Source organism: Engystomops pustulosus, chromosome 2 (assembly GCF_040894005.1).
Source record: "Engystomops pustulosus chromosome 2, aEngPut4.maternal, whole genome shotgun sequence".
Taxonomy (NCBI): Eukaryota; Metazoa; Chordata; class Amphibia; order Anura; family Leptodactylidae; genus Engystomops; species Engystomops pustulosus.
In genome coordinates this window covers 24,738,363-24,751,380 of record NC_092412.1, presented here as the reverse complement: position 1 = coordinate 24,751,380, position 13,018 = coordinate 24,738,363, and the positions used below count along the sequence as shown (strand labels likewise).

Below are 13,018 nucleotides of genomic sequence, written 5' to 3'. Positions count from 1 at the left end.
ATGGTATCGTAATAGTCTCTGTTTGATAACATGGATGATATCATGGAGAAAAGTTCCTGGATCTCCCTAGTAGGGTCATTGGTGGCTTTAAAGAAAGAATATGACAGTATCTAGTAGTGACTGGTAAGAGGTGTGATACCATGAAGAAAAGTTCCTGGATCCTCCTACCCCAGGATCTGGAAAGGAAGGAGATGACAGTAACTGGCTGGGATTGATTAGGCTCAGGACTGGGGGTGCTTGTTTTTTTTCAACAAGGTGATGGAAATAGGTCGTTTCCACATATTTTCTTAGTACAATTTTTCCCTTTTGGAACCGAGCTTAGGACATAACGCACCCAACATCTCTCATCCATCGTTCTCCTGTAATCTGAGTCAGTTCTTTTAGGATTTTTTTTTTTTTTTTTACTTTTGTAGCTTCTATTATGAAGTGCAGCCAGTTTCATCTTAAAGAAAATCTACCACCAGGATGATGGGTTGTAAACCCAGCACACTGACATACAGGTGTGTGGCCCCCTCTGGCAGGAACCACTCATCTTTTAGCTTCTTATGCCCTGGTTTTTACAAAAAGAGGATGTAACAATTATGCAAATGAGCCTCAGGGGCTCTGCACTCCATAGGTGCTAATGGAAGCCTGGAGCCGCTTGGGCTCATTTACATAATTTTTTGTTTTGTGTGTAAAAACAAGAGCATAAGAAGCTAAAAAATGAGCAGATACTGCCAGAGGGGGCACACACCAGTATGGCAGTGTGCTGCGTTTACAATCCTTCTGGTGGTAGATATTTACCATCAATATCAAGCACGATAAACCAGGGACACTTACTTTGTGCACCGTGACTGTGGTAATCTTTTTATATTTGTTATCCATGGTCTCCTTCCTTATAAAATCAACTTATAGGCGTCTAATGGGCCAGAAGGGCTCTAGGGATGTTAACAGAGCCCCTCTGTGATGTAGCTTCACAGGCTGTTATACTGTCTCACACTCCCCCCTCTCAGCCTGATGTAATCTAACACAGTGCAAGTGTGCCTACACAGTGTAACAACCTGTGAATTTGGAATACGGAGGGGCTCTGGTAACACCGCAGAGCCCTTCTGGTTCATTAGCATAATTTCAAAAGTAGATTTTAGAAGGAAGGAGGCCATTGATAACAAATATAAGAAGATTACCACAGTCACGGTGCCTGGGTCTATGAGTAAGTGTCCCTGGTTTATCATGATGGATTTCAGTTGTTGGTCTGCCATGTATATAAATAGAATTATTTTCCTTGTAGACTCTTATAATTCGCAATATATTTACAAATTTGTAATATGTCTTGTAATATGAGGGGGTGACACAAGAGCTTACAGTCTATGAGGATGAGGGGGTGACACAAGAGCTTACAATCTATGAGGATGAGGGGGTGACACAAGAGCTTACAATCTATGAGGATGAGGGGATGACACAAGAGCTTACAGTCTATGAGGATGAGGGGGTGACACAAGAGCTTACAATCTATGAGGATGAGGGGATGACACAAGAGCTTACAGTGTATGAGGATGAGGGGGTGACACAAGAGCTTACAGTCTATGAGGATGAGGAGGTGACACTAGAGCTTACAGTCTATGAGGATGAGGGGATGACACAAGAGCTTACAGTCTATGAGGATGAGGGGGTGACACAAGAGCTTACAGTCTATGAGGGCGTGACACAAGAGCTTACAGTCTATGAGGATGAGGGGTGACACAAGAGCTTACAGTCTATAAGGATGAGAGGGTGACACAAGAGCTTACAGTCTATGAGGATGAGGGGTGACACAAGAGCTTACAGTCTATGAGGATGAGGGGGTGACACAAGAGCTTACAGTCTATGAGGATGAGGGGGTGACACAAGAGCTTACAGTCTATGAGGATGAGGGGGTGACACAAGAGCTTACAGTCTATGAGGATGATGGGGTGAAACAAGAGCTTACAGTCTATGAGGATGAGGGGGTGACACAAGAGCTTACAGTCTATGAGGATGAGGGGTGACAGAAGAGCTTACAGTCTATGAGGATGAGGGGTGACACAAGAGCTTACAGTCTATGAGGATGAGGGGATGACACAAGAGCTTACAGTCTATGAGGATGAGGGGTGACAGAAGAGCTTACAGTCTATGAGGATGAGGGGTAGACACAAGAGCTTACAGTCTATGAGGATGAGGGGGTGACACAAGAGCTTACAGTCTATAAGGATGAGAGGGTGACACAAGAGCTTACAGTCTATGAGGATGAGGGGATGACACAAGAGCTTACAGTCTATGAGGATGATGGGGTGACACAAGAGCTTACAGTCTATGAGGATGAAGGGGTGACACTAGAGCTTACAGTCTATGAGGATGAGGGGATGACACAAGAGCTTACAGTCTATGAGGATGAGGGGTGACACAAGAGCTTACAGTCTATAAGGATGAGAGGGTGACACAAGAGCTTACAGTCTATGAGGATGAGGAGGTGACACAAGAGCTTACAGTCTATGAGGGCATGACACAAGAGCTTACAGTCTATGAGAATGAGGGGGTGACACAAGAGCTTACAGTCTATGAGGATGAGGGGGTGACACAAGAGCTTACAGTCTAGGAGGATGAGGGGGTGACACAAGAGCTTACAGTCTATGAGGATGAGGGGTGACACAAGAGCTTACAGTCTATGAGGATGAGGGGGTGACACAAGAGCTTACAGTCTATGAGGATGAGGGGGTGATACGAGCTTACAGTCTATGAGGATGAGGGGTGACACAAGAGCTTACAGTCTATGAGGATGAGGGGATGACACAAGAGCTTACAGTCTATGAGGATGAGGGGTGACAGAAGAGCTTACAGTCTATGAGGATGAGGGGTAGACACAAGAGCTTACAGTCTATGAGGATGAGGGGGTGACACAAGAGCTTACAGTCTATAAGGATGAGAGGGTGACACAAGAGCTTACAGTCTATGAGGATGAGGGGTGACACAAGAGCTTACAGTCTATGAGGATGAGGGGGTGACACAAGAGCTTACAGTCTATGAGAATGAGGGGGTGACACAAGAGCTTACAGTCTATGAGGATGAGGGGGTGACACAAGAGCTTACAGTCTATGAGGATGAGGGGTTGACACAAGAGCTTACAGTCTATGAGGATGAGGGGGTGACACTAGAGCTTACAGTCTATGAGGATGAGGGGATGACACAAGAGCTTACAGTCTATGAGGATGAGGAGGTGACACAAGAGCTTACAGTCTATGAGGATGAGGGGTGACACAAGAGCTTACAGTCTATGAGGATGAGGGGTTGACACAAGAGCTTACAGTCTATGAGGAGGAGGGGGTGACACAAGAGCTTACAGTCTATGAGGATGAGTGGGTGACACAAGAGCTTACAGTCTATGAGGATGAGGGAGTGACACAAGAGCTTACAGTCTATGAGGATAAGGGGGTGACACAAGAGCTTACAGTCTATGAGGATGAGGGGTGACACAAGAGCTTACAGTCTATGAGGATGAGGGGGTGACACAAGAGCTTACAGTCTATAAGGATGAGAGGGTGACACAAGAGCTTACAGTCTATGAGGATGAGGGGTGACACAAGAGCTTACAGTCTATGAGGATGAGGGGGTGACACAAGAGCTTACAGTCTATGAGGATGAGGAGGTGACACAAGAGCTTACAGTCTATGAGGATGAGGGGGAGACACAAGAGCTTACAGTCTATGAGGATGAGGAGGTGACACAAGAGCTTACAGTCTATGAGGATGAGTGGGTGGTACAGGTGGTATCTATCTATCTATCTATCTATCTATCTATCTATCTATCTATCTATCTTTATCTCGCTCTCTATCATATTATTTATGTATCTTCCTTTGATCTCCTGGCTTTATCTTCTCTCCTATCTGTACATATCACATCTTCCTTTATCCTCCAGTCCTCACCATCCCTGGTTATCGTTGCACTGATGGGAGAAGACTTTCTTTCCATCGTGGTAGATAATCTGGCTAATGGAATGCATATTAGGATGTAAATCTGTGCGCTGTGTTTGGTCAGTAATCTCCTTGTTCGTTACATAACCCGTCATCTGGGACATGAATCTAAAATGATATCAGTGGAGGAGAAAAAGACAGCGATGAAAAGGACAGTGGAGGATTAGGGGGGCCCGAGATGTGACTATTGCATCTGACTACTCCCTTCAGAGCATCGAAGGGAAGAGGGATTTGCTTTTTTTTCTATCTCATTATCTATCAATCAAATTATCTACATCTATCTATTAAACCATCCATCATCTGCCTATCATATCATGAGGACAATTATGGAAAACCCTGAAACTCCACCCAAAATGCACTGGAGTAAGATAAAAAGGATGTGGTATGATTAAGTGCCGTTAATACGACTTGAAACGCGCTTCCATCATGATGGAAACTTTTTTAAACTTGATTTAATAAAGGATTTGAATTTTATTATGGATCTCAGTGCTTGAGCCAGTGCCGGAAGCTTTACCCTCTTGTTTGCATCAAAAATGAGGGGTACCGCACACTCACTAGTGCAGAAGGTTTGACATACCGCTCACCCTGTAAAGTTGTGCAGCCAGACAAAACTCTGTGCATATGTTAGGATATGACCACAGCCACATAGATACAATTCAGAGTGTGTTGGATCCTCAGAATGTATTGTCCACGCGTTTCGCAGACCTGATGAATAGTGATGAGTAGACCCAAACTGCAGTGTTCAGGTCCCCTAATCCGGACTTGAGGGTTTGACGTTCGGGCCTTGATTTTTAGGATTTTGAAAAGGGCTCACTGGCGAATGAAGCATCCCTTGCAGGTTGCGAAACGCGTTGTGTGATCTTCTTTTGTTTGGCTTGTTGTAAAGTACAGACCAAATATCATTCAATCCCATAAATTGCCTTGGAGTTCTTGAATGACAAATCATGTACTTGTATATGATTTATCATTCATGAACTTCCAGGCAATCCATGGGATTGAATCAAATTTGGTATTGTCCTACCGATGTGCCGGAGCCTCTGTGGATCCATTCCAGTCTCCACCTAAAATTGGTCGTCCATTCTGGATCCGAACAGGACTTAAAGGGTTTGTACCAACTATTCTATTCCCAGCCACAAAATGATGGATAACAATCGGATCTGACTGATGGAACCCCCAATGATCACGAGAATGGAACCTTCAGCAATCCAAAGAATTGCGAGTTTAAGGAGGTTAAGCGTGCTTCCGGTCACTCCAATCAATACTATAGGAGTTTCAGAAATTGCTGAGCACAGCATGTGGGTATCCCCAGTACTCATATAGAAAGGGAATGATCATGTTCATCCTGATGCTCCATTAGTGAAAACAGGAGGCCATTCTCCTGATAGCTGGGGTCCTGTCCTCATGATCGCTCAACAATCAGCTTGTCATCCCCAAGCTTGTACTTAATAATAATAATTCCTTTATTTATATAGCGCACACAGATTACGCAGCGCTGCACAAGAGCTATCCAAAACAGTCCCTGTCCCCAACAGGGCACACAATCTAATCAACCTACCAGTATGGTTTGGAGTGTGGGAGGAAACCGGAAACCCACGCAAACACAGAGAGAACATACAAAGTTTTTGCAGATGTTGACCCTGGGACTTGAAACCAGGACCCCAGCGCTGCAAGACTGTAATGCTACCCACTGAGCCACCGTGCTTCCCCTGGTACATCCCCTTTAAATCCCTTTATAGGATGTGGGCTGTACTTGGTATTGCAGTACAGTATGTCAATGGGAATGAGCTCTAAAAAGTCCAATGGAAATTAATCACTGCTTTTTAAGCAGAAGCCGGGGTAATCAGAACACTGGGGCAGGACAGAGGTAAGTTTCCACAGGAGGTGCCCTCAAATTTAAAATCCTGAACCACCCCTTTAAGGCGTAATTAGTATATATATTGCAGGTCCTAAGAAGCTTTAAGAAGGATTTAAAGAACACCAAATACAGACTCCTCTTTACATTCTGTGCCTTCTATGGCCCTGCACAAGGCATAACACAGTTTAGTCAGAATATCCCTTTAAATTTGATATGGGAGCAGTTTAAAGCCTTCGTCATTGAATTTTCTTTCCCCTTCCTTCCAGATACTCAGCGAGCGCTCTCACTTCTGGAGAATTACTGCAGAAAGTTGCGAAAACCGGACGAGAGGCCACTCAGAAAGGCCATTGAGAAGGTCATCTGTATGTTCAGAAGTAACCTCTTCCAGGCTTTGATAGGTGAGTGAAGCTCTAGCTGCTGTGACTCTCCATAGACTTGTAATGTAAGACCTCAGTAAGCTTGTTGCCTACTTGTTGCTAGCAAGATGGAATTCAGCAGAATTTCAGAATGAAAAGCAGATTAGGAAGAAGGAGGGAGAATGATATGATGCGGGTTCTTGATCTATCAATTTAGGCAAAATTTGTTGAAAATTTACCGATAATTTAAAGGGATTGTCCACTTTCAGTAAATAATTGATTTGGTTAGTGTAATGGAAAGTTAGACAATTTTCCAATATACTTTCTGTATCAATTCCATTTTCAAGATCTCTGCTTGCTGTTTTTCTACAGAAAACGTCTATGTTTTCTTCCAGTTCATAGAAACCTGTTCTTGGTCATATGATGGACGTGCAGGTGCAGAGTAATCGGAGCCATGTTATACTAACGAGCCATGCACCTGTGTGACGTCACATGACCATGGGCAGATTCCTATCCACTGGAAGTATTTATAGAAGCTTTTTAAAGCAGGACAGCAAGCGGAGATCTGGAAAATGGTGAGGAATTGATACAGAAAGTATATTGGAAGATTTGATAACTTTCCCTTACCCTAACAATATAAATTATTTGCTAAAAGTGGACAGCACCTTTAAGTGTACCTAACCTTTAATGGCTCTTTGTATCAATCAGAAGTCCAGTGTGTGTACAGGATAAGTGACACTGGTTTGTTTTCCTCAAACCAGTCCTCCTTGAGCTAGTGGGTAGAGACCTAGCTGCTGTGATTCACCTCCTGCTCATTCCTCCCCTTCACTTTCCCATAGACTACTATGTAATGTGATATATCTGTCAGTTTCTTGCTAGCAAGATGCAATTCAGCAAAATTGAGAAGCAGATTAGGAGAGAAGAAGGAGGATGATAAGAGACCATGTTAGACGGCAGCCCCTTCCTCTGATAAGATATGTTACACAGCTTCTTGTAGTATTGATTTAGGTAAAGTTTGTTGAAAAGTTACTGATCATTTTAAGGGGCACCTACCCTTTCAAGAAACTTTGCACCAATCAGTAGTCCAGTGTGTGTACACTGGTTTGGTTTTGATCTCGCCAGACTCCATGTATGATTTGCAGTCCTCCCTGGAGACCTAGCTGCAGTGACTCACCTCCTGCTCACTCCTCTCCCTCCCTTCCCCATAGACTACTATGTAATGTGATCTCTTGCTACACATGATGCAATTCAGGAGAAGTTTTAAAGTAAAAGTAATTTTATTAGGAATTTAGGGATTATGAGAGGAGCCAAGTAAGTGAAGAAAGGAGGAACTTTCCTCTGAAACAATATATTACAATGTTTGTATGTTCACTTTTATTGCTGATTTATGCAAAGTTTGTTATTAATTTTATTTGTTGAAACGTTATGTTAGCTAAATTCAGGATTATGATGGCTTCTTGTTATTAGGAAGCAGTGTTTTCTGTGAATTCAATTAACAAGTTAGGGGTAGGTGGTATTCCCAAGGTAGCATGTTCACTGATACAATCTATGGCTTCTATGTTTTGCATTGAATATCTGCTCCCTGAAGTGAATGGGCCTCAGCTGCTACAGTATATAACACATTTATCATGTAAACAGTTACCTTTACGATACAATAGTACTTTATTAATCCCCTGGGGGCGGGCGGGGGGATTATTTTGTACATAGTGGGGCAGATTTACTTACCCGGCCCATTCGCGATCCAGCGGCGCGTTCTCTGCGCTGGATTCAGGTCCGGCCGGGATTTATGATGGTAGTTCCTCCGCCGTCCACCAGGTGGCGCTGCTGCGCTGAAAAGTATCTGAACGCACTTCAATACACCGAGCTGGACCAAGTGAAGGTAAGCGCGTCCCAAGCGACACATTTTCGGTTTTTAAATGCGCCGGTTTTTCCGAATACGTCGGGTTTTCGTTCGGCCACGCCCCCCGATTTCCGTCACACGCATGCCGGCGCCGATGCGCCACAATCCGATCGCGTGCACCAAAATCCCGGGGCAATACAGGGGAAATCGGCGCAAATCGGAAATATTCGGGTAACACGTCGGGAAAACGCGAATCGGGCCCTTAGTAAATGACCCCCAGTGTCCTTGCAGTTGTTACACACAGAGACAGGCTTAATGTTACAGTTACATAGATACACTATAAGAGGCACCTTCTTTCATGTTGCTAGTTCCTTAATTGCAGACAGTACAGGTTAACAAGACCACTTTATAGAAGCTGCCATGTTTTTTGTATTCTGGACAACCCCTTTAAATGTGTATTCTATGCCATGTCCCATTTATTTTAGCTTTTGTGTTCAAATATTTTTAGAATAAAAATGGAATGTTCCAGATAGGAGCCCAAAATATCCATGTGCACCTGCAGGCACATTTCGGATTTGTGCGGTCCCACCTCGGTCTTGTGCTGGCGCCTACACCTTGTGATCCACAAACACCTCAGGAGTCAGATGATGATATTAGATGCTGAAAAGGTTTTAACCCATTATCAGGGAGGCTTTCCATTGCCTTTCTCTGTAATGTAGTGGTTTTAGAAACTGCACATGGCTAAAGAGGAGAAATGAATCAGCAAATATTTTAAAGAGCCGAGTTTGCTAGATGTAGCGGTGCTGAGTGTGCGTGGTTTGGCATTCATTGGCAGTCGTTTTGAATAATAATAATTCCTTTTTTTACCGTATATAGTGCACACAGATTACACAGCACTGCACAGAGTTTGCCAAATCAGTCCCTGTCCCCAATGGGGCTCACAATCTAATCAACCTACCTGTATGTTTTGGAATGTTGGAGAAAACCATTGGGTCATTAATGCAATCTTTTACAACTTTTTCAAGAAGTACGTCACAGTTTGCCGTGTAGCAGTAATCCTGGTTTGTCCCTAATTTGTCTTTGCATTTCTTGCAAGATTTAACATTGTTTTGCAGCTTAAAAGGTGCAAAAAAATGTGCAAAAATGCTAAGGTTCCCTCCAGGTGTAGGAAAGATAATTGTATGAAAGGCACAAAAATTTGCGCCATTAATAAAATTTGCTAGGGGCGCCAAACAGAGCTCAGGGAAGGGCAAAAAGAAAATGGTTTGGCACATAAAAGACACAAATCTGCAAGACTGGGTGTAAACTTCCATCTCTCTGCACAAAACTGGATACTGTTGTGTCTAAAGCAGACTGTACAGGTAATAAAAATTGATTTCAGACTAACGTATTGGGGCACATTTACCTACCCGTCTCATTGCGTCCGCCATCCATAATGTCCGAAGAGGATCCGGAGCTGCCGCGTGCGCCCGATTTCTTGTCGCTTCCTCGCTCAGGCCCGCCCGAGTTCAACATCTTCTTTCCGGTGCATGTGAGTGCTGATCTTGCGACACAATTTGAATTTCAAATTCTGTGGTTTGTCCGAATCAGTCGGGTTGTCCGACAGTCACACCCCCCGATTTGTGTCACATAAAAGCCGTTGCCGATGCGCCAAAATCTGGGGCAATTCAGGGCAAAATATTCGGGAAACCCGACGGAAATGCGTCCGACGGACCCTTAGTAAATGTGCCCCATTTTAGCTAACTATTAAAGAGATGTATGCGGCTCCAGATCTCAGCTGAGAAGTTGATATAAAAGTATCCACTCTAGGATATTCTATGTAAGCTAAATAGTTTGGTCTGCAGACTGATAAACTGTAGCAAAACAGCAGTGAAGTTTTTTTTTGCACCAAACATTGTCTAGACTTGGTGTACCGGTAATTGCATCCACTCCTTAACATAGAGTAGCACTAGAGGCCTCCAGTGATCAACTGTAATCTGAAGGTGACTGAAGCAGGGTTACATTTCCCTGCAGCACCCCCGCAGGACAAATTAAGTTTTACACTTTTCTCATCTAACTTGTCAGTGCACAGTAACAGGTGGATAAATTGGGTCCTCCAGAGACAGATGCTCTCTTTAAAGCCACTCTCTAAATTAGTCTTTTATGAAAGGTCCCCTCATTTTTTACTTTAATTTTTGTATGACTCATGACTAGCATTTACATAGTCGCACTTCTTATTCAAAAAATGCCCCCTTCTCCTCACTGCTGACACCTTATTTCTGCTAAATATGATCATGTTGCCTACTTTTTGGAGAAAACCTTGATGTATTACTAAGTGGGAATCAGATTTTTGCTACATTCACATGGTTGTGTGACCGCCAGACCGGATCCCGGGCGAGCACAGGACCAGGAGGAGAAGGGAGGAGAAGAGGAGAAGCCACGTTTGGTCACAGTGAGACACTGCGGCTTCTTTACTAAGGGTCACAGATCGCACTTTCGTCGGACTTTCCACCGTTTTTGGGATTTGCATGGCTTTGACAGGTATTAAACAGGTGTCTGCGCTGGGATTGTGTAGCATGCGATCGGATTTTCATGCACAACTTTCATGCATAAGAAATGGGGGTTGGGGTTGGGGAGTGTGCCGTCCGACGATCTCAGCGGTTCGGACTGAGCGTGGGAATTAACTTTCAAATTGTGCCATGCAGGATATCGGGCACACGATCTTAGTGAATCGCGGCACAATGCATTATTGTCGGACAATGCCCTTTCGGGGAACTTCGTTGGACAGGTTAGTAAATGTTCCCTACTGTGTGCTCCATGCACCGCGATCGGGTGCCAAATGGGAGCCATGACGTGGTCTCAAATTGTGTGGCCAGGTCACGGCACGGGTGAATGATACCTTACAGATATCGCTTAAAGTAGAGCAATGTGTTAAGATCTTCCACAAGATTCATAGTTCTTCAAAATCAAATAGAACCCAGAAAACTGGATATAAGACCTTATGGTATGGGGTACCAGTAGGGCTTCATAAGCTATTCCGTGAGGTGTCCGCGGAATGTTGGAGATGCCACGCGGAAAGACAGTACACTTTTTCATATGTTCTGTTTCAGATTATGGGGCAGATTTACTTACCCGGTCCGTTCGCGATCCAGCGGCGCGCTCTCTGCGCTGGATTCGGGTCCGGCCGGGATTCATCAAGGCAGTTCCTCCGACGTCCACCAGGTGCTGCGCTGAAGTTCCCCGGAACGCACTGGAATACACCGAGCCGGGCCGAGTGAAGGTATGTGCAAGCTCTGCGACACATTTTTTTTTAAAATGCGGCGTTTTTTCCGAATCCGTCGGGTTTTCGTTCGGCCACGCCCCCGATTTCCATCACGTGCATGCCGGCGCCGATGCGCCACAATCCGACCGCGTGCTCCAAAATCCCGGGGCAATTCAGGAGAAATCAGAGCAAATCGGAAATATTTGGGTAACACGTCGGGAAAACGCGAATCGGGCCCTTAGTAAATGACCCTCTATGTGTTTTAAAGAGAATTGTGAACATAAAAGAATGAATGGATATTGAGTGTTTTTTTATTTACATTTTTTTTTTTTCATTGGGGAGTGGTTGATGGGGAAGTTTTCATAAAATGTATGTACAGACATAAAATCTTTTTCAAAATCGCTAAATAAAGAATAAAAAAAATATTTAAAACAATCTCCCCCCCTCCCCCAGGAATGTTTATAAAAGGATCTGCCAGAAAATTCCGTTTGGAAACATATTATGGGCAGAGAAATGATTTGTGATTCTATTAGATAAAGTGCAGGGCGTCTATAACTGGTTAATCAGCTTTGGGGGCTGGAAATAAAGTAGAGAGGTTTATATGGGGTGGGGGGGGGGTGAGTTTATGTTTGGATTCATCTCTGTAAAATATTATATGTTTTACTTGGAATTAATGTGCCCCAAATAGCGCTAATCCCCTTATATAGCATTAGGTAGAGATTAATCCCCCCGGGCTGCTCTGCCTCCTATGTGTGTGTGTGTGGGGGGGGGGGGGGGGGGGGATGTTGGGTCTGGGCTGTGGATAATGACATTGCTGGCAGCTCCCCCCGTAGAAGAAATGATAGAAATGCATCTCATGATTGTCTGTACGAAACCTCTGTTTAGTCATCCATGTAAAGGGGCTCCACTATACGTAATGGAATGGAATGTATGTAGGGTATACATTGCTTTCTGATTGAGCCCCCACCGGTTTCCAATACTAAATGGACCTCAGAATTGATTCATCCATTTACATGTAGTACCTTAGGGTGCACCAAATCCAAAGCTGACTCCATCCCTCACCATCTCGCTCTCTGTAATTAGCTTAAGGATGGATCATCAATATCAAATCAATGGGGCTCCAGCACTCCACGGAATCAGCTGTCTGGTTAGATAACAGAATAAAACCAGAAAATAAAGCTAGATGAACAGCTCCATTCTTTATGGAGTGGCCAGACCATGTTACTGCAGCTTCTATTAAAGGAAATCTACCACTTGTTTTCATGCATTGTGAACCAAACATACCTTGAGCGACACTGATGCAGAAACATATCTTGTTTAATCCCTGATCTGAGTGGTTTTGCTCAAAAAACAATTATAAAATTCAGGACCTTGGGAAAGCTAGGTTGCATACTGTCTGCAAGGAGCTTTCTGAACTACCAGGCAAGGTCAGACAGGTGCTGGTAGTGGGAGATTCCATTATTAGGGGAACACACAGGGCAATCTGTCACAAAGACCGTGCATACCGAACAGTGTGTTGTTTGCCGGGTGCTCGGGTTCGGCATGTTGCGGATCGGGTTGATGGATTACTGGGAGGGGCTGGTGAGGAACCAGCGGTCATGGTCCACATTGGCACTAATGACAAAGTAACAGGAAGGTGGAAGGTCCTTAAAAATGATTTCAGAGATTTAGGCCATAAGCTCAGGGCAAGGACCTCAAAGGTAATTTTCTCCGAAATACTGCCTGTACCACGTGCCACACCAGAAAGGCAGCGGGAGATCAAGG

General features: G+C 44.2%; 1 protein-coding gene across 2 annotated transcripts in view; it reads left to right on the top strand.

The window, feature by feature from the left end:
* The window catches only part of DLG2 (discs large MAGUK scaffold protein 2), an 860,202-nt gene that overhangs the window by 6,591 nt on the left and 840,593 nt on the right, over window positions 1-13,018 (top strand). For both annotated transcript variants that reach the window (XM_072134001.1, XM_072134002.1), the window contains exon 2: window positions 6,084-6,215. In XM_072134001.1, the coding sequence (XP_071990102.1) occupies window positions 6,084-6,215 (132 nt within the window). The remainder of the gene's footprint in view (window positions 1-6,083; window positions 6,216-13,018) is intronic.